This window comes from Chiloscyllium plagiosum, chromosome 30, assembly GCF_004010195.1.
Source record: "Chiloscyllium plagiosum isolate BGI_BamShark_2017 chromosome 30, ASM401019v2, whole genome shotgun sequence".
Lineage (NCBI taxonomy): Eukaryota > Metazoa > Chordata > Chondrichthyes > Orectolobiformes > Hemiscylliidae > Chiloscyllium > Chiloscyllium plagiosum.
The window spans coordinates 45,220,878-45,243,554 of NC_057739.1; the positions used below are offsets into that span (position 1 = coordinate 45,220,878).

A 22,677-nucleotide genomic window follows, 5' to 3' on the forward strand; every position below is an offset into this window, starting at 1 on the left:
AACCTGGTGTTGTGTGATTTTTAACTTTGTACACCCCAGTCCAACACCGGCATCTCCAAATTATAATAATGAAGTATGATACTGCGAACTATCATAATTAAGTATAATGCTGATGAACTATACTAATGATGAACTATAATTATGAGATATAATTCTGATGAAGTATAAGGATGAACTATAATAATTCACTATAATATTGATGAACTATAATACTAATGTGAACTACAGTACTAATGAATTGTAATGATATAATACTGATGACCTATAATAATGATGAACTATAATAATTAAGTATAATACTGAAGAAGTATAAACTGATAAACTATAATACTGATGAACAATATTAATGAGAAACATAATACTGATGACCTATAGTAATGAATATACTGATGAACTATAATGTTGTAAAGGTGTAGGTGTGCACTGTACCTTTAAGACAGAGTGGAAGCTGGCATGGACCTAGAGAGGCATAGAGTGTGCTGGAAAATTTTAAAATGTAACATTTGGTTCTGAACAAATAGCTGGAGCTGAGTTGCTATGGTACACAACAAATTCGAATTTGGCCAATCAATTTAAACTCAGGCCCAAGATACCAAAATCCAATCGAGTTTTAATGTTTGGATGACATCAAACCAATGAGACGGTCCGATGTTTTGGGATTAAAAAAATCGGACAATTTGAACAGTTAGCCAGAGTGGCAAAGAGCACCAACAAAAATACGATCTGTAGAGCCTCTCTCAGAAAGGTATGAAAGGGAGAGAGAAATAGAGAGAATTTGAACTTGAGAAGTTGCAAGTTCAGCAAAGTCGAGTTAATAGAATGGAGATTATAAGAGAAGGTAGTGATAATTGCAAATATGTCAAAATTCTGCCACATTTTGATGAGAAGATTTTGAAGCCTTCTTTATTTCACTTGAAAAACTGGCTAGGCAGATAGAGTGATCCGAGGAGTTGTGGGTAATGGTAGTTAAGACCAAACTGGTAGGTAGAGTTAGTGAGATATTTGCAACACTGTCAGATGATGGGTCAAGAAATTATGAAGAGGTCAAAGTGCTCATGAATTGGGTGTGGGACTTAAAAATAGATAAGACATTTGAGGCTGTAAGAGAGATTATTCTGCTGTAGGAGTTTAAAAACTCACTTCCAGAGATGATAAGAATTCACGTGGATGAACAGAAAGTTCAGGAAGTGAGAAGAGCAGTGGAGTTAGCAGATGAATACACATTGGTGTATATGACAAGCTTCTGGCAAGAATTTCATCTGTGAAGGATCGAAGTTGGAAGAAGGGGGAGATCCTACACTACGAAATAAAGTGTAGTGAACACTGGTAAGTGTTTACCCCAGGTTAAAAAAGAAGCCTAAGAGAGTGGAAAGGAGGTGAAAGGCCTCAGGTGTTTCCACTGTGGTAAAGTGGGACACGTAAAGTCACAATGTCGGTCGTTAAAGAAAGGCACAGTGGGAAAGGATGTGGTAAAAGAAGCTAAGCCAGTGGTATTAGTGGAAGTGGTAAAGGAAGCCCCAAAAGAAATTGAGCAGCTGCAAGAAAATGCACAGCCTAGGCAAGGGCTGGGTATGGAGTTAGTGCCTGATCACTATAAAGAATGTGGCTCTGTGAGTAAAGTTTACTCAGAAAGAACAGGGCAAGAAGAGAAAGAAGTTAGAATTTTCAGAGATACAGGATCTAACCAGTCTCTAATAGTATGAGATGAACGAATTTGCACTCTTTCTGACTGTTACCCGAGAGTGTAGTAAGTTGTGAGATAGATGGACAGAAATTTAGCATTCCCCTATGTGAGATCAGGTTGGAGTGCGAACTCAGGATTGGGGAAGTAACACTGGAAGTGATTGACAGAGTGTAAGTTCCATAATAGAGTTCATTCTTGGGAATGGTTTTGCAAGGTCCAAGGTGGGAGTGACAAGCCTTGTTGTGGAAAAGCCTAGTGAACAGCAGGAAACTCAGGAGTTAAAAGAAAAATATCCTGGTATTTTCCCAGACTGTGTAGTAACAAGATCCCGCTATCATAAGTCACAGCATGAAGCAAAAACTAAAGAGAAAGACAAAGGAGTGAGATTCAGTTAGTAGACACCCTGTTTGACGTAATGATGTAGGAAAAACCTGAACAGGCAGGGGGTCAGACAGAAGTGTTTAGTCCTGAAAGGCTAATGGACTTGCAACAGAAAGAGGAGACAATAAAAGATATACATGTTGATGCTTGCTCCAAAAAGGAGGCAGAGGATATGTGGGCGGCACGGTGGCACAGTGGTTAGCACTGCTGCCTCACAGCGCCTGAGACCCGGGTTCAATTCCCGCCTCAGGCGACTGACTGTGTGGAGTTTGCACGTTCTCCCCGTGTCTGCGTGGGTTTCCTCCGGGTACTCCGGTTTCCTCCCACAGTCCAGGTCAGGTGAATTGGCCATGCTAAATTGCCCGTAGTGTTAGGTAAGGGGTAAATGTAGGGGCATGGGTGGGTTGTGCTTCGGCGGGTCGGTGTCTACTTGTTGGGCCGAAGGGCCTGTTTCCACGCTGTAATGTAATCTAATCTAATATTCCTGAGGGTTTTTATCATAGAGTGAAAGCACTGGAGAAACAGGTGTTAGTTACTGCCCCACAGAGTGAGGAATCAAGTCCAGACATTGTGGAATTTTATGTCCCTCAAAATATGTTAAACAATGAGGAAGTCCTTGAGGAGTGGGATGGATTAGTAAACTATCTGTGGTCAGGAGCAAAGAATACAATTGAATAGTTTGTTACAGCAGCATGAAGACATATGTAGGAATAAGAGGGGGAGGACTAATGCTATTGTGCATGAGGTAGACATAGGAATACTGTTCCGCTAAAACAACACCCCTATCGGCTTAATCCTTTCAAAGCCAGATAGGTCCAGAAAACAGTGGAAGCCATGATCACTGAGTCAGAGTGAGCAGAGTTTGCCAATTGTCTTAGTTCCCAAAGCGAACTCAACAAATTTGCATGGATTATCGGAAGGTCAACATTGTAATGAAATTGGACTCATACCCAACACCAAGATTGAAGGACTGTATTGAGAAAATTTGGACAAGCCAGTTTCATCACAAAGTTAGACTTAGTGCGTGGTTATTCACAGGTACCTTTGTCAGAGAAGGAGAAAGAAATTTCCACATTTGTAACTCCAAATGGGCTATACCAATTCAAAATATTGATCTTTGGAATGAAAAATGCACCTGCCACATTCCAAAGACTCATGAACAGAGTTACGGCTGGGTTAACAAACTGTGCAATCTATTTGTACGATGTAGTGATTTTTACTGAATCTTGGGAAAATCACATGGTACAGTTGGCAGGTCTCTTTGACTGATTAAGAGAAGCAAAACTGGTAATAAACCTCAACAAAACTGAATTCGCGAAAGCAGAGATGACATTCTTGGGACATAACGTTGGTCATGGAATGTTGACCCCAAGGAACGCAAAGACGAAGGTCTTCATGGAATTTCCATGACCAACCTTGAAGAAAGAGATGCTTCGATTTTTGGGACTAAGCAGATTCTATTGGAAGTTTGTTTCAAACTTCAGCTGTGTAGTGGCACCAATAGCAGATTTGCTGAAGAAGAACACAAAATTTCGGTGGACAGTACAGTGCCAGGAGGCATTTGACAATTTAAAAGCAATATTAACTGCCGCACCAGTTTTAGCTATGCCAAATGTTTTGAAACCTATCAAAGTTGCCATTGATGCTAGTGACTTAGGAATTGGGAGTTGTACTGCTACCGGAAGATGATGATGGAATTGAACTACCAATTGATTATTTTTCGAAGAAACTCAACACCCACCAGAAAAAATACTCACCAAATACTCACCAGAAAACCCACCAAAAGAACTATTGAGTTTGGTACTGGCCTTACAACATTTTAATGTTAATGTCATGAACAATGTGTTGTAGATGGTGTGTACATGGATCACAATTCTCTTATATTCTTGGAATGCTTTAAAGACAAGAATATGAGACTATTTCATTGGAGTCTTATGCTACACTTTTAATTTATAAATCGTACATGTTGCGAGTAGTAAGAATGTAATAGCAGATGTGTTATCACGGATTTAACTTATAGCATATAGATGAGATTGGTATCTATTTAATGTTATTTATATAGGAAGAAGTTAATATGAACTTAGATTAAGTCACATTTATGTCATGGTAATGTGGTTAACAAATGGACAAAAACAAAATGAAGCCATCTTTTCATTATGATGGTTCGTTTTTCTTCTTAAGAGGGAAGGTGTTATGAATGTGTAGGTGTGCATTGTACCTATAAGAGAGAGTAGAAGCTGGCACGGATCTAGAGAGGCATAGAGTGTGCTGAAAAAGTTTAAAATGTAAGCTGGAGCTGCGCTGCTGTGGTACACAACAAATTCGTATTTGGCCAATCTATTTAAATTATGTCCAAAGATACCAAAATCCAACTGAATTGGAATTTTAATGTTTGGATGACATGGTGCGGCATGGTGGCTCAGAGCACCAGGGTCCTAGGTTCAATTCCAGCCTCGGGCGACTATCTATGTGGAGTTTGTACATTCTCCCCGTGTCTACATGAGTTTCCTCCCATAGTCCAAAGATATGCAGGCCAGGTGAATTGACCATGCTATTCTTGTTGAAGGGCTTTTGCCCGAAACATCGATTTTCCTGCTCCTTGGATGCTGCCTGACCTGCTGTGCTTTTCCAGCACCACTCTAATCTTGACTCTGATCGCCAGCATGTGCAGTCCTCACTTTTGCCATGCTAATAGGTGCATTAGTTAGAGGGAAGTGGGTCTGGGTGGGTTACTCTTCAGAGGGTCAGTATTAACTGGTTGGGTCAAAGGACTTGTTTCTATACTGTAGGGAATCTAATCTAATTAAACCGATGAGACGGTCTGATGTTTTGGGGTATATAAAATCACACAATTTGAACAGTTAGCCAGAGTGGCAAAGAGCACCAACAAAAATACAGCCTATAGAGCCTCATATGAAATTTGTGAAGCAGAATACCGAAGAAAGACCCAGGAAAGTACAGATGAAGATACCAAGGGAAAAGCGACAACTGGCTGGTTTTGAAATTTGATTTTTTTGTTAAACTTAATCAGGGCTTTCATCGGATCGGTATATTGTTGTAAACTGGGAAGTAGATAAATTGATCAGACAAAGGAAGATTACAGTGTAGATAGATGTTGTTTAACGTTCTTGTGTTTATTGGAGTTAAAGAGTAAATTGTTATTTTTTTCTTTACAAAGAGACATTTTGGTAGTTCTTTGTCATTCATACTTTAACAGATTATGAGGTGAGGTGAGCTGTTCTGTGGGTCTGGTTCAAATTAGCAGATGGCTTATACTATGTCATAACAATAATAATGAACTGTAATAATGAAGTATAATAGTTAACTATAAAAATGAACTACAATACTAATGAACTATAAAAATGAAGAATAATAATGATGAACTATAATAATGAACATGGAACGTGACAGCACAGTACAGGCTCTCGATGTTGTGCTGACCTGTGAAAATAATCTAATGCCCATCTAACCTACACCGTTCCATTTGGGTCGGCATGGACAGGTTGGACCAAAGAGTCTGTTTTTATGCTGTACATCTCTATGACTCTATATGTATGTCCAATGCCCATTTAAATGCCCTTAACATTGGTGAGTCCACTACTGCTGCAGGCAGGCAGGCTGTTCCACGCCCCTATTACTCTGAGTGAAGAAACTACCCCTAATATCTGTCCTAAATCTATCACCCCTCAATTTAAAGCTATGTCCCCTCGTGTTAGCCTTCGCCATCTGAGGAAAAAGGCTCTCACTGTCCACCCTATCTAACCCTCTGATTATCTTATACGTCTTGATTAAGTCACCTCTCATCCTTCTCTCCAATGAAAACAGCCTCAGTTTCCTCAGCATTTCTTCGCAAGACCTTCCCTCCATACCAGGCAACATCCTAGTAAATCTCCTCTGAACCATTTCCAAAGCTTCCACATCCTTGCTATAACGCAATGATCAGAACTGCACGTAATACTCCAGGTCTTACCAGTGTCTTGTATAGCTGAAGCATGACCTCATGACTCCGAAATTCAATCCCTCTAGCAATAAAAGCCAACACACCATATGCCTTCTTAACAACTCTATCAACCTGGGTGGCAATTTTCAGGCATTTATGCACCAGGACACCAAGATCCCTCTGTTCATCTACACTGTCAAGAATTTAACCATTAGCCCAGTACTCTGCATTCCTGCCGCTTCTCAGCCCAGCTCTGCATCTTATCTGTGTCCTTCTGTAACCCACAACATCCTTCAGCACTATCCACAACCTTAGTGTCATCCGCAAATTTACTAACCCATCCTTCTACACCCACGTCCAGATTATTTATAAAAATGACAAACAGCAGTGGCCCCAAAACAGATCCTTGTGGCACACCACTGGTAACTGAACCCCAGGATGAACATTTCCCATCAACCACCACCTTCTGTCTTCTTTCAGCTAGCCAATTTCTGATCCAAACCCTACATCAGCTTCAATCCAGAAACTCCGTATTTTGTGCAATTGAACGATAAAACTGATAAACTATAATACTGATGAACTATAATAATGAAGTATAATAATATAGTATAACACTGGTGAACTACAATAATGAAGTATAACAATGAAATATAACACTGGACTATAATAAAGTAATATAATAATGTAGTATAACACTAGTGAACTATAATAATGAATTATAATAAAGAAATATAACTGGTGAGCTATAATAACAATAATAATGAAGTGTAACACTGGTGAACTATAATAATTAAGTATAATAATGTGGTATAACACTGGTAAACTACAACAATGAACAATAATAATGAACTATAACACTGGTGAACTATAATGTTGAAGTATAATAATATTTTATAATACTGATTAACTGTAATAATGGGGTATAATAATGAAGTATAACACTGATGAACTATAATAATTGGGGCAGCACGGTGGCTCAGTGGTTAGCACTGCTGCCTCACAAGGCCAGGGATGCGGGTTCAATTCCCGCCTTGGGCCACTGTCTATGTGGAGTTTGCACATTTCCCTGTGTCTGTGTGGGTTTGTTCCGGTTTCCTCACACAGTCTAAAGATATGCAGGTTAGGTGAATTAGCCATGCTAAATTGTCCACAGTGTTAGGTGTAGGGGAATGGGTCTGGGTTGCTCTTCAGAGGGTCGGTGTGGACTTGTTGTGCCGAAGGGCCTGTTTCCACACTGTAGGGAATCTAATAAATAATGAAATATAATAATAATGTAGTATAACACCAAACTATAATAATGAAATATAATAGTAAAGTATAACACTGGTGATTTATAATAATTAACTATAATAAAAAGTATAACACTGGTAAACTGTAATAATGAAGTATAACATTGATGTACTATAATAATGAAATATAATAAAGAACTATAATGGTGAACCAAAATAGTGAAGTATAACAATGGTGAACTATAATAATAAAGGAACAGTGCTCCGATAGCTAGTGCTTCGAAATAAACCTGTTGGACTATAATATTATAATAAAGCTTTATAATAATGAAGTATAATACTGATGAACTAATACTGAACTATAATTATCAAGTATAACACTGGTGAATTATCATACTGAACTGTAATAATGAAGTATAATGGTGAACTATAATACTGAAGTATATTACTTAGTGATCTATAATACTGAAGTACAATGGTGAACTATAATACTGAAGTGTATTACTTAGTGATCTATAATAATGAAGTATAATGGTGAACTACAATACTGAAGTATATTACTTCGTGATCTACAATAATGAAGTATAATGGTAAACTATAATACTGAAGTATATTACTTAGTGATCTATAATGGTGAAGTATAATGGTGAAGTATATTACCTAGTGATCTATAATAATGAAGTCTAATGGTGAACTATAATACTGGCGAATGATGACGCTGTGACGGACGCTCACGCTCGCGCTGAACCCGAGGCACCGCCTCTAACGGTCCGAAGTGGTGACGTCATGACGCGAGTGTGCGTGTGACGTCAGGATGTACACGTCGCCGATCCGCGGCCGGGGAAAATGGCGGCGCGAGAGGGATAGAGACTGAAGCTGGGCCCAGTGTGTGCACCTTATCGTGTATACATCACCCTTCAGTGTGTACTGGTCCCTGTATACACCACCCAGAGTACAGGTGAGAGGGATAGAGACCGAAACTGGGCCCAGTGTGTGCACCTTATCGTGTATACATCACCCTACAGTGTGTACTGGTCCCTGTATACACCACCCAGAGTACAGGTGAGAGGGATAGAGACTGAAACTGGGCCCAGTGTGTGCACCTTATCGTGTATACATCACTCTACGATGTGTACTGGTCCCTGTATACACCACCCAGAGTACAGGTGAGAGGGATACAGACTGCAGTTGGGCCCAGTGTGTACACATCATCATGTACAATGTGTATACACCACCTAATATATAGACAACAGGACCCAGTTTACCGGTGAGGGAGTTAGGGGGAGAGGGAGAGCCGGGGGTGACTTTACAGCAGACCTGTGTGCAGGATTACAGGTGCCAGTATGCAGTTGTGGTGAGGAGAGGGATACAGACTTCACCTCACACCAGTATATACACAGTGTACTGGTGACGGGAGAAGGAGCATGACAGATGGGAGTGTAAAGACATCACCTCAAGCGGTATAGGATAAGATGCTGTGTACTTTCAGTACAGTAGCCAGGACCTGGATAGATGAAGGGGAAACGGGCAGAGAGGTAGAGACCAGGTCACAAAGCCTAATAGACAGGACCTAGAGACAGTTGCAGGTAATTTGTTGGCAGTGGTGGTTGGTAGTGGTGCTGAGAAGGGGGGACAGAGTTACAGAGATCATCTCTCAACCCAGGGTACAGCATAGAGGTGAAAGGAAGAGGAGTGTGAGACCCCAAAGTCTGTAGCACAGAGACGTGAAGGGGAGACCAATGCTATGACAAATGAGAGAAATAGATACTCAGATATTCCACTGGCCCCAACACAGCATCCAGGTCATAGGGAGAGAGAAACAATACATACTGAGAGATTGGAGGGAGACCCCCCCCCCCCCCAAGAGATGGTGACGGAGGGGAGGCAAGTGGAAAAGGATCAGTATGAAGGAACGTGAGACCATAAGACATAGAAGCAGAAATTAGGCCATACAGCCCACAGAGTCTGCTCCCTCATTCAATCATGGCTGATAAGTTTCTCAACCCCATTCTCCTGCTTTCTCCACCATAACCCATGATATTCTTGATACTCAAGGACCTATCTTATCTCGGTCTCAATGACCTGGCCTCCACAGCCTTCTGTAGCAGTGAATTCCATAGAGTCAACACTCTCTGGCTGAAGAAGTTTCTCCTTATCTCTCTCCTAAATGGTCTTCCCTTTACTCTAAAGCTATGTCCTCTGGTCCTCGCCTCTCCTACCAATGAAAACATCTTCCCAACTTCTACTCTGTCCGGGCCATTCAGTAGTCTGTATGTTTCAATTTGATCCTCCTCTCATCCATCTAAACTCCATCGAGTATAAACCCAGAGTCCTCATATGTTAAGCTTTTCATTCCTGGGACAATTCTCATGAACCTGATCTAGGGCCAGTACATCCTTTCTGAGATATGGGGCCCAAAACTGCACACAATACTCCAAATAATGTAGGGAGGAGAGAGGCTGCAGGAGGAGGGTGTGGTGTGGGGAAAGAGCCATAGGGATGGCAGTGGGAATAAACTGGAGGGGGAAAAGTTGGGAAGGAGTCAACAGAAAGGAGAAGAGTTAGGCTGAACACAAGTGATACTGGATTGGGTAAATAGAGGGTTGAGGGAGAGGCGTTCTGGTGGGGCCAAGGTAAAGGATGGTTTAAGATTGTGAGAGAGGAGTGAAAGTGCAGGTCAGGAAAATGAGATAGTGGAAGGAGGATGTTGCCAACTGTGCACTTTTTGTACAGTAATACCAGTCTTGGGCCTTGATTGTTTCTTTCTTGGGCAACACGTACGGGTTGTTAGTAAGGCTGCACCTAGAGTACCAACCACAGTTTTGGTTTCAATATTTAAAACATGATATACTGTAATTGGAGGTAATTCAAATGAGATTCACTGGGCTGATTCCTGGGATGAAGGGGCTGACTTATCAAGAACGGGTAAACAAGTTACACATTTCCTCATTAGCATTTAGAAGAATGAATGTTGATCTTATTGAAACATACAAAATACAGGATAGATGTTGAGAAGATGTTTTTACTAGTGAGAGAACTTCAAACATGGGTTTGTCGCTACAGAATAAGGGATATTCATTTAAAACTGAAATGCAAAGAAATTGCTTCTCCAAAAGTAGTAAATGTCTAGGGAATTTTCTACTCTAGAGAGTTGTGGAGCCTCAGTCGCTCAACATTTAAAGAGTAGGTAGGTGATTTTTGAAATATTGTGGATTGGAGAGCAATGAAAGCAGTAAGCTGGCCTGAAAGAGGCATTGAAGTCTAGAACAGAATAGCCATTATCTTATTGAATGCTGGGATAAGCTTGCCCATATGGTCTACTCCTGCTCCTATTTCTTGTGTTCTTATAGTTGATAAGTTCAGTGGTTTGTGGCCCTGGAGACTGAGTAGTGCAGGATTTAACAGGGTGGCATCTGTCCTCTAGCACCTTTTATACATGTTAATTGGTAATATACTTTGAGTTTTTGTGCGGGCAGGGCCCTGCAGGCTTGCCCAGTGCCTGTGCCATCTCATTCCAGAGGTTTATTTGGAAGCCAGAAATGTTTCTTTTTCATTTCAGCATTGATGCCATTTGTAGAAACATAATGAAATGAAGCTGTTAACAATGCAATGCCTGTTGAACTCACTGCTAGGCCTGGGTTAACTGGTTATCTTATTGAAAGATGATGTACATTCTGAAGCACTCAGGGTGTCACACAGCACTTTCCAGATAGTGAAATACTTTGATGTATTATCACTGTTGTAGGAACCGTAGCAGCTAGCTTATACACAGCAAGGTGATTATTTCCTGTAGTAGGAAGAATATTCACCAGGGCAATACAGTTTGAAGAGAATTGGCAAAGCAGCCAGAGGGGAGGTGAGCAGCAATTTATCATTCAGAAAGTTGTGCTTGAAACAGGCTGTAGAAGCAGGTTCAACAATAACTTTCAAAAGGGAATTGGATAAATATCTGAAAAGGGGAAGTTTGTAGGACTGTGGGGGTGGAGTTGGATTAATTGGACAGCTCTTTCAAAGATTCAGCGTATAGGACTGAGTAGCATCCTGTGTTATCTGTGCTTGCTGCCTGGGACGTGAGGATGCCATTGTTTGTTAAAGCTTGTTGAGGGAGTCTTTGCAGAGTAATAGTGTCAATATGCGAGTTTAGCCAGGATCAGACTACAGTTAAAGTGAAAATATATGTGAAATATCCAAGATTTCTTCTGTTTCCTGATACTGTCCTGTAAAGCTGAGAGGAAATGGTTTGATGTGAGACTGGAACAGATTTGCTTTGAAACCAATCTCTTGTTCCATATGAATTTATCTTGGTTTTAAGTGTAACTAATCTCAGTTAGACGACAAAGCCGAAGAATATAAGCTGAGGAAAACCCCCAGCTGGAGAGAGTTTCTGGAAAGCACAGGCTAAAAGTTTCTCAAGAACTCATACTTCACCTCGCTTCAGCTCTCAAATTACTCATTACTGGATTCCAAAATGTTATCTTTTGAACGTTATTTCCGAGGGTTACTGACTTGTTTACTTTAGCGGGAGGTTCTCTGTTTGAATTCAGCACAGGGTCTTCAATCTGGGAGAGTTTGTTTCATATTAACGTCTCTCTCACCCCTGCTGTATGTACACAAGCACACAGGTCCCGTTACTAGGTTACTGTTCAGGATATCCGGCATTCCAGTACAGTGTGCTAAATTATCCTGGGTGTCTAGAATCTGCCAGCTTGTAACTGAATCATTATTTGAACAGCTGGCAACTTCAGTCATTGGGCCATGTTGTGGGACCTGGCCTTTTATTAGCCTTCACGTGCCTCTATATTTGGGTGAGAACAGGGGTCTTGCTACTGAACACTATCCAATGAATCTACCCTCTTTCGGACATATCTGAATATCAGAGTTGAGTAACGTTCTTTTGTACTGATCAGGTGAGCTTGAGCTTGACTGATAAATCCAGGTTCAATTTCTTTGCCACACCATAGCATAGTGGAATCAGGCCATTCAGCCCTTTATTGGATTGTGGATGATCTGGACCAGCCTGTCTATGCTTTGTATACCTCAGTATGCTTTACCATAGTTCAGAAAGATTCAATTCTTCCCCAATATCTACAGGCTGCCATCTGATTAATTGCCATTCCGGTAGCAATAAGGTGCATTTATGTACTATCTTTAATGTTTGAAAGGAGCTTTGTTTTTCTTCACAGAAGCACAATCAGATAAAAATGGATATCAAACTGAGGGAGAGATTATTGACTGCGGTCAAGAGAATGTGGAGATTTAGATGCATAGCAGGTGGAAGAGTGAAGGGTTTGGGAGTGAGTTACCTATGGCAATCTCTCTGAGGGATGCCATTTTCTGGACCAGAAGAGCAGCAGTCTGCTGGCCTTATTATTGTGAAGGTCCCTGAATTCTGGGTCTTCCTTCAGTGCTTTCCATGTTTGTGGCCAGGTTAGTGTGCAGTTAGGGTGGGTTAGCATTTGGAATATTTGTTGAAGGCTGTGCTGGCTCACTGTTGTGCTGCTGGCAATCGGATAAGTAGCTCTAATGTGCTCAGGAGTTCAAAGTTTCACCCTGCAATGTCCACTAGGTTGCATTCTTATTGTACTAGTACTTTGGCAGTTGGACAAAGATGATCTATCCTAAAGTGAAAGGAAGACTTGCATTTATGTAATGCCTGTTATGATCCTCCTGACATTCCAATTGCTTCATAACTGGTTCAGTACTTTTGAAGTGTAGAAGTTTAGGAAATGCAGCAATGGGTTTGTGCGTTTCCATACATTAATGAAGATTTTAGTATCAGTTGCAGAATTAATGTTCAAAGAGATCACTTGTGAGAGCAGTCCTGTTCTTTTGCCTTTAGTGTTTGAGTGGAAAGATTTTAGCTTGATTAGCCATCGCATTTAAAGAATGGTGACTTTTGGCACTGGTGCTGGGTATGTATTTAGTGGTCTCTTGATATGGCTTGATTCCATGACCGTTTGACCTGTGCTATCTGCTGCACATGGATGACAATTCAAAATGAAGAAGTGATCAGTTGTTCATGTACAGTCTGACAACTACCTTGAATATACTGTGTGTGTAAAAGTGACCTTTGCAGGTCAATGTGTTCAATAAAAAAGGTAAGGTTGCTGCAATCCAACTGGACCATGGAGCTGCTGTCTCGTTAGAGAGGCAGCTAGTGTTAATTTACCCTGAGGGTCACAATGCCTCAGGCATGGGGAGAGGTTGAGAAAGAGTCCTTTATGGTAACCTCTGCCAGTGTGGGACTTGAACCCATGCTGTTGGAGTTACTCTGTACTACAAACCAGTCATCCAGACAACAGAGCTAACTGACCCCCATTTATGTATTACAATTTATTCAAAGATAAAAGATCATTTAAAGGGGGAGTAGATGCACAAATCATTTAGAGTTGCAGAACAGGTTGACAAAGTCGATGAAATCCTGAGTGTTTAATCAAAATAAACAGGACAAGATGCACAAAATTTTGCTGAATCTATTTTAAAGAATTTGTTTGTAAATGGCATAGTTGCTAAACCTACATTTATTGTCTCTATTTGCCCAGAGGGCAGTTAAGAGTCAACCACGTTATGGGTCTGGTATCACATGTAGACCTGACTGAGTACAGATGATGGATTTTCTTCTGGAAAGGACATTAGTGAACCAGATGGGATTTTAATGGCAATTGACCGTGGTTGACATTAGTCTAGCTTTTTATTCCATATTTTTATTGAATTCAGATTTCATCATCTGCCATGGTGAGGTTGAAACCGATGTTCCTAGAATATTATTTTGAGGTTCTGGATTACTGGTCAAGTGACATTACTGGTCACCTGACCTACCCCTGTCTTCGACTGGATTATTGGGTCCAATGCTGGTCAACACAATTCAGAAGGATCTGAAAGCTTTGGAGAGCGAATTAAAGCGATTTCCTAGAATTATGCAAATGTATGAAAAGACTAGAGAAGCTTGGCCAGTTTTTAACACTTAGGCGATTCAAATTGTTTAAAATCATTAAAGTGTTTAAATGGAATGATTAAGAATTTTTTATAATAGCTGAAGAGCTGCTAACCTGAGGTCATGCATCTAAGGAGATTGACTCTAGTTCTTCTGTCAATGATGTGAAGGAGCCTGAGGAAAGGATTTTTACATAAATAACAGAATTTGAAATAAAAATATCTGGCTTAAAGACCAATGTGGGTGAAGTGAGCTTCAGTTCATGGGACACTTTCACCGTCCTGGGAAGGTGAGATTTGTACCCATGGGATGCTCTCCGCCTGGATCATGCTGAGGGTGATGCTCTTGCCAACTGCAAGGAACTACAGCAAATTTGGCACTGAATAGTAGGTCAAGGTATCAAGACTCCCAACAGTAATCATGTAGTAGGCTGGAGTATAAAGGAAGAAATAATGAGCGCTTGTTAGAAGGTATCAATAGAGATTGTGATCTACATTTAGACTGGAAAAGTCCAATGGCAAAGGTAGCCAAGCATCACAGAATTTTGAGAAAGAGGAGGATTTGATGTAGGTATGTCCATAATGCTAATGATCTATGTATATACACACCACGGTGTTTGCTCCTGTGTATATTTTAGAATAGTACCTTCTATTTCATCGTGTTTTCCCATGTTCTTTGTGCAAAAGCTTATCACCTACCATCTATTTGCCCACTCCAACAACTCATCTACGTCAGTTTGAATGTTGCATGGTTCTCCTCACTGTTTATATTTCTTCCAAGATGAGTTCATAGAATATTTTTCAGAGCAGCACGTTCTGGAACCAACCAGAGAGAGACCTGTTATGATGCAGTGATATAGATTTAATTCATGATTTCACAGTGAAGGTTTCCCTAGGTAGAGGCAATCATAAGGTTATTGTATTATACGTTTAGTTTGATAGAGGGAGGAATGGGTCTCATACTATTTTACTAAAGATTTAAGGTCAACTATGAAGGAATGAAAATAGCTTGCTGAAATTAATTGACAAATTAGGTTAAAGAATAGGTCAATAGATATGCAGCTGCATCTTCAGGACATTTAAAACAGATATAAGGTCTTTTTTTTCTCTCTCCGAGGGTTGGGAGTCATTGAAACTGGAAATGGAGTCCTTGAATATTTTTAAGGCAGAGGGAGATTGATTTTTGTCAAGCTAAGGGGTGAAAGTTTGTTGGGGTAGTCAGGTTTTGAGGCTACAATTAGCTCAGCCTTAATCTAATTGAATGGTGGAGCAGGGATTGGGACCAAATGGCCAATTCCTGCTCCTAATTCACATGCAAGGTGGAGGAAACCAGTTTTGGTTGGAGGTTCCAAACAGGATTTGGATAAATCCTTAGAGAAAAATATTGCAAGAATAGGGGCATGGCATGGGATTAATTGATTTGCTCTTTGAAAGAATGGTTACAGACTTGGTTGGCAAATGGCTTCCTCCTCTGCTATATGAGTAATTTTCAGGACTTTGTACTATTAGTGATGGCAACATTGCCTGAGTTGGCTACTTATTAGATTAGATTAGATTACTTACAGTGTGGAAACAGGCCCTTCGGCCCAACAAGTCCACACTGACCCGCCGAAGTGCAACCCATTCCCCTACATTTACCCCTTCACCTAACACTACTGGCAATTTAGCATGGCCAATTCACCTAACCTGCACATGTTTGGACTGTGGGAGGAAACCGGAGCACCCGGAGGAAACCCACGCAGACACGGGGAGAATGTGCAAACTTCCCACAGAGAGATGCCTGAGGTGGGAGTTGAACCCGGGTCTCTGGCACTGAGGCAGCAGTGCTAATCACTGTGCCACCATGCCGCCCACTAAAGCTAACAGTGATGTTGAGAATCTGCGCGTACAGAGCTAAATACAGAAATTCCAAATTCTGTGTTAGTAATTTTAAGTTTCTCTGACTGGTTTACTGTTGAAGACCACACAGTTTGTAAGCAATTAAACATCATTGACCTCGTGAAAACTTAGTTTGTGCTGTTAGTCTTGACGTGAATGTCCTGGGAAAGTTGCACCTTGTTGAATTAGACATAACTGGTTTTGTACTGGTGTGCTGACTTTATATTTACAACTGGAAAACCTCTCCATCCCTGAAAAAAACTGGAATTCAAGTTTCTCCTCTGGTGATTGTTCTATGCTTTTTAAAAAAAGGTTTGGTGTTTCACCTTCTATTATGAATGTGGCACAGTTATTTATTTTATTGTTTGCAAAGTGATATTTGGTAATGTAGGATAATCAGTATGTTTAGCAGCTGGGATTTTGTCTGTGCAAATACTCCAGGCTGTTTCCCCAACTTGATGACATCATTAGACACCTGGAGATTCCTGTCAGTTTGGCAGCAGATTTATACTAATGTGGGGGGAGAATGACACCCACACCACAGATATTGTGTGACTTTCACTGTCATTGTCCCTCTGTCAGAGAATTCTGGCCTATGGTTCTAAGGTTAGTATAGCTGATGAGATTGTCGAGATACATAGTGCACAAATTTCTGCTATTCAATCTTATTTTTTGAGAGAGCTTATTTGTGAAGATGCATCTATTCTTCTTTGTCTGAGCTTTGAGGATTGGTAGGATTCTTGGCTGCAGTGGCCATCACTGATTCTGGCTTCGCCTATCGGTGCATACAGACCCAACAGGTAATGGCCGGGATTAGTTGCATGGGTTGTTCACCATTTAACCTGGACCCAGCAAATTACTCTAGTGGGATTTGAACTCCTGTTCCCAGTCTGGCTAATGGATTACTGATCCTGCGTGTAACCACGTGACCAATTGGAACTAATAACATATTTCATGGAAGTCTCTTTCTGAATTGTGAAAAATACTGAACTACATTGAAGCATTAAGCTAATGTCCTTGTCTCTTACATTTGTTGACTTTGGTGGCAGAGAGAGACTTAAAAGTGAGGATACACAAAGGCCAGAATTGGAGGAGCACCGAGAACCCAGAGAGTTGTAGTGTTAAAGAAGGTTGCAAAGATAGGGATGAACATGATTGGAAAGTAAAGACAGGAATTTCAAAATTGATCCATTGATAAACTCAGAATCCCAATATGTCCCTGAGCACATGATGGGTGAATAAGATATGTTAGCAACAGGCTGGACCCTTTTGCTTCTGCTCATTGAACCTTGCTGGGGTAGTTAGAGGAATGCTATGATTTTTTCTTTGTGTTTGTGGAATCTTGTGCACAAATTACTGTGTTTCCGATGTGAGAAATGATGTTCATACTTCAAAAAAAGTATTTTGATGGTGTGAAGTGCTTTGAGATGTCCTGAAGTTGTGAAAGATTATAAAAATCCAAGCCAGTCTTTATTTCTCATTGTCTATTCTCTCTCTCTCTTTCTCTCTCCTCCTTCCTGCCCCCTCCCCCCCCAAAAAAAAGGTACAGTGATTAATCAGCAGCCACGTTATTACTGGAGATTGTGTTTGAGCTGCCACAGTCTTGATGCAGAGTCCAACAATGCAGCCTCCACCACCCCGATCATCACCGGGCGATGGCAGCACCACTGGAGCCCCCCTGAGTGGGGGGGCCCACAATGTTTTCCGACGGAATGCTCCCTACAGACGGCCCAATACCCCCCTGTCAGGGGCCCCTGCTACATTGCCTCTGCCACCAGTCACTGATCCATTTGGACTTGGCCAGCAGATGCAGGTCAACAGTTCACCGTCACTGCAAAACGCTGTAAATGGAGGGCTGCCAAACCTGAACCGACTAGCTGGGAGTCAGCTCCCTTGGCCCACAGATGGAATGCCTTGTGCGTTGGGGGAGCGACGTGAACCCTATGGTGCACCAGCTCCCCTCCCCCCTGCACCCCGATTTGGTGAAGCTGGCCAGTTCTCACCTGCAGCCCCTCTTCAAGGAGCTGAAGCTGGACAGGCCCTACCCCAAGAGCCCTCATACTTTCATACGGGGCTAGGCTCAGAGAGTAGTGAGATGGGGCAGGCACGGCCAGTGGCGCGAAACCCCCATGGGCAGGAGGGGGGCCAGGAGACCCATTCCTTTCCTCCCGCTCCACCCACTTTCCTACCACAATTCCAGCAGAGCTCCTCACAGTGGGCAGTTAGTCATGGCAGTCGACCTCCGTCCGTCCAGAACTACTTTCAGCCTAGTGACCCCCAGACCCAAGGTTTTGGTGGTTACTGCGCCCCTCAGCCTGTCCCCCTTCAGCAAAGCCATGCAGCAGGTAGCCACTACCAGCAGCATCACTCCCCATCACTGGAATCCCAGGTGCAATTTCTTGGAGCCGAGCACCAAGACATTGCCCAACCATCTCCATTCCCCCAACTGCCCCAACACCAGCAGCATTTCTCTGGCACTGGCTTTGTCCAGTCGGAGGATTGGCAATCTGGTCCCCCTCGAGAAGTGTGCCAGCAGCAGGCTATACCTCACTCTGGACACCAGGCTGACTGTCCTGCCCCACGGTCAGACCCACCGCCTGGGGACTCTGAACCCGGAACCATCTCCATGTTTTTCAAAGGGGGTGAAGTGGAGAACAAAGAAACCCTGGTGTCTGAGCAGTCGAGTGCAGTCAGTGCCAGTATCGGGGAGGCCTTCCAGCCCAGCACCGGACCCTTCTTCAGCGCACAGCCACTGCCAGAGCTGTGCACTGGAAATGCCGAACCACGGGGCTTAGGCCCGCAACCACCTGTTCCTTGTGGTGTTTACAGCATCAGTAGCGGAGAACCTGGTGGGGCAGTTGATTCCACTCAACCCCATGATGGAGGGTTGGTGTTAGAAGATGATGAGAATTCTGAATTTGTCCAGAATCAGGAGGTCCTGCCCACTGAGCCTGATAGAACTCCTGTGGCATTCCAGCCCATGCCAGGATTGGTGAACCAAGGGCTGCACGCCATCAGAAATGTGAGTGGGGCAGGACCACCACCAAATCTCGAGACCCCAGACCCTGCACATCATCCTCTGCGATGTGACAGTATCTCTTCAAATCACAGCAGTGCCAGTCACAGCAGTGGTTCCAGTCTGCGGAGATCCCACGCCCAGACAAATACATTCATCCAACAAGAGAGCGGGAAACCTCCCACCGATTCCCTGAACCGTTTCTTTGAGCAGATTGACTCCTCCCCGCTGAGTCGAGACCCTTTGCACCCTGGCAGGGAGGCAGATAGTGCAGGGCGGCCATTGTACTACAGCCAGCTTTCTCAGTCTCCTGCCCTCAGCTCCCCAAAGCCTATGACTACCTTCCAAGCCAGTGCCAACAGCTCATTTGAGCCAGTCAGATCGCATGGCCAACTCCCAGTCAAACCTGTTGAAGTGGACCAAGCAAAGATGGTGATGGAGTTGAACCAGTCAACAGTGACCACTGTGGGGCAGAGGCATGGTGCTGGCACATCGGACATCTCCCCAGGCAACTTGGAACAGCCACCGGATAACCTGGAAAACATCCGCATGCCCCAGCCTCATTCAAACCTCTATGCTGGCGTTGGAACGTCGAAGAGCGTGGCACGGCCTGTACCAGAAGAGTCCCACAAGAGACCGTCCTCGAGGGTGTCTGGTATCTGGGTGAAATCTGAGAGCCCTGCAGCCACTCTGTGGGCACAGAGTGAGCTGCCAAGCTTCTCCGCTGGCATTATGTTGGCACCAGCTGCTCCGGCAGTGTCAGCAGCCGCCAAGTTGGAAGTGATACAACCACCCGAAGATAGCAGTAAGGGTTTGAGCTACCCTGTGCCTCCTGGAAATATGGAAAATCCTCCCCAGGTGGCAGAGGACAGAGCCCAAAAAAAACAGACAGCTCCCAGCTATGCCACGCTCCTGGTCCCTACTCCGGCCTCACCTACCCCAGCTGTGCTGCTTGCTCGGCCACTTCAGACCTCCCCCCATATCCCCAGCCCTGAATGTCCTCTCCGAGATCGGGGCGATGGCCAAAGTGCTGCCTTTGCGAGTCCAGTCCCTCCCAATCCTGAGCTGGTCACAACAGTCCAAGGAGCATCACATGCACAGGCTCCACTGAACCTGGCCGCAAACAGTCGCATCACCCCTAGAATGGGCAGCGAAGGGCAGTCAGTGGATCCTGCTATCACCACCAGCCCTCCTCCTAGCCAAGACCCTGGTGTGATTGTAACCTCCCCAACTTCCAATCTTCAGCCGTCCAGTGACAGTGGCAAGGATGAAATGAGAAACAGAGCATTTGATCAGCCCAACCCGTCCATCAATTGTGAGCTGCTTGATTTCACGCTGCACAGTACTGTGCCTAATCAACCCTTAACTAGCATGAATCCGGCTGTTTCTCTGCCACTTGGCAGCACCTCACAGCAGTCAGTTCCTTGCCACACATACACCACAGGGCTCTACATGAATGACAAAGCAGGTTTCTACCTGCAGGTCACTGCAGATGTCCAACAGCAACAGCCAATCACCACTGTGAGTGGACAGCAGGCAGTGCCACCACTGCCACCAGTGACTCATGACCAGCGCCAACCAGGGTCATTGCCAGTCAGTGGGCAGTGCCCGTCGGTCAGTTTTGGGTACCCAGGATCTGGTCCCACTCAGCCTCCAGCACAGGAGCAGCATCTGCCAACTCAAGCAGCAGTAACAACAGCAGCTGCCCCCCAACACCCCACCCACCATGATGTGATGCCACAACACCCGTATCCACCAGGGCAGCCACATGCAGGTTATGGTTATGCCTATCCATATATGTGCCAGGACTATGGTGCAGACCCTCAGCAGCCTTATGTCATGCCTTACTCATCGTACCCTACACTGGACCCGAGAGTTGGCCAGCAGATGTCTTACCCATTGACGGACTCCAGAGGCAACCATTCGTATTACCAGGTAAAACTGCTACCTTTTCTGTTTGTATTATAGCTCCTGTTTTGGTCAGAGGCTCAGTAACGTGCCAGTAGTCAAGGTCAGGTTAGGTATCCTTTTTTTTCCATTTTTGTATAGCTTCGATTACAAGGTGAAAGAAGGTCAAATACAAATTGACATCGAGTTACACAGGAGGTCACATGACCTAAGGTTCAAAGACGTAGCTTTTAAGGATCATGTTATAGGAGACCACAGTAGCAAGATTGATGGACTTGGGGAAGGAAGTCCATAGTTTAGGATCTGGTGATGCAGTGACTAAACTTGGTGCAGATTTAGAAGAGCACAGCCATCTTGGAGGGGTGTAAGGACCTGAGGAGGTTCCAGAGCTAGGGAAGATGAGTCCTTGGAAGGATTTAAAACCTGGATAGTATTCTGAATTGAAGTGTTGCCATACTGGGAACCAGTGTAGGTCAGTGAGCACAGGCAGTTCGTGGTACTTGGTGCATTCCTCCAATAGCTGCATTTCTCATGGCACCACTGACCAGAACGATGCTGGCGCCTTCAGATGTCACAACAAGTCACTGTGTCCCTGGGCTGAAGAGAGTGTGGGGAATAAATCACTTCCCAAAACCTCTTGTTGGAATGTATAGCTGCATGGATTGAGGATACTGTCAGGGCCAATGCCCTTCATAGTTGAATAACCTGGTCATGTTTCAGTAAATTACCATTTACCAGGGCTACAGCTTTAAGGAGATCAGATGGGTGGTTATGGGGACCATTGCAGGGTCAAACCAGGGCTATCACTTTCAAAAGCTGTTTCACTGCTCAACTGTGCACCTGTTGAGATGCATATCATTGATAAACAAAATGGGCTTGGAAGACTGAATAGGCTCTTCCTGCGCTTGTGACAGACACCAAAAAAAAAGAACACATTGAGAACTTTTGGATGAGTCTGTATGATTGGAATAGTTCATTTAGGTTGAGGCCCTGAGAAGACCTTTTCTGATATGTTGCTGTAACTGCAGAGACTGCTTCAACTTGTAATTTGATTTCAGTTTTCTTGTACTGCATTTTCTTTTGCAATGGATCCTGCAATTTGTCAGGTCAAGCAGCAGGAATGTTTGGGACATTATAAAGTGAGATGCACTCTTCCCTTGTCTGGGAGATTGAGGACAGTATAGAGTGTATCTAACCCTATGCTGTCCCTGTCATGGGAGTATTTGATGTGGACAGTGTAGAACAGTAGAGGGTCCTTACTTTCTGTTTTAAAAGAGTAAAGAGTTTTACTGTGTATTTAACCCTGTGCTATCCATGACCTGGGAGTATTTGATGTGGACAGTGTAAAAGGAACTTTACTTTCAGTTTAACAATGTAGCGGGTGCTTCACTCATCTAACCCTGTGCTGTCCCCAACCTGGGGGTGCTTGATGATGACGATGGTGTTGAAGATCATTTGCTTTCTAGTTGCTTCTAGTTTAGAAGAGTAGAGTCATAGAGATGTACAGCATGGAAACAGACCCTTCGGTCCAAACCGTCCATGCCGACCAGATATCCCAACCCAAACTAGTCCCACCTGCCAGCACTCGGCCCATATCCCTCCAAACCCTTCCTATTCATATACCCATCCAAATGCCTCTTAAATGTTGCAATTGTACCAGCCTCCACCACATCCTCTGGCAGCTCATTCCATACACGTACCACCCTCT

General features: G+C 43.3%; 1 protein-coding gene across 8 annotated transcripts in view; it reads left to right on the plus strand.

Annotated features, from left to right (window-relative positions):
• The first annotated feature begins 1,241 nt into the window (after positions 1 to 1,241).
• Positions 1,242 to 22,677, plus strand: part of sec16a (SEC16 homolog A, endoplasmic reticulum export factor) — a 77,279-nt gene continuing 55,843 nt past the window's right edge. For 4 of the 8 annotated variants that reach the window (XM_043720635.1, XM_043720642.1, XM_043720641.1 and 1 more), the window contains exons 1-2: positions 8,199 to 8,296; positions 17,589 to 20,996. In XM_043720635.1, coding sequence (XP_043576570.1) covers positions 17,652 to 20,996 — 3,345 coding nt within the window. In that variant the 5' untranslated portion in view covers positions 8,199 to 8,296; positions 17,589 to 17,651. The other 4 variants (XM_043720638.1, XM_043720637.1, XM_043720639.1 and 1 more) reach the window with 4 other exon arrangements.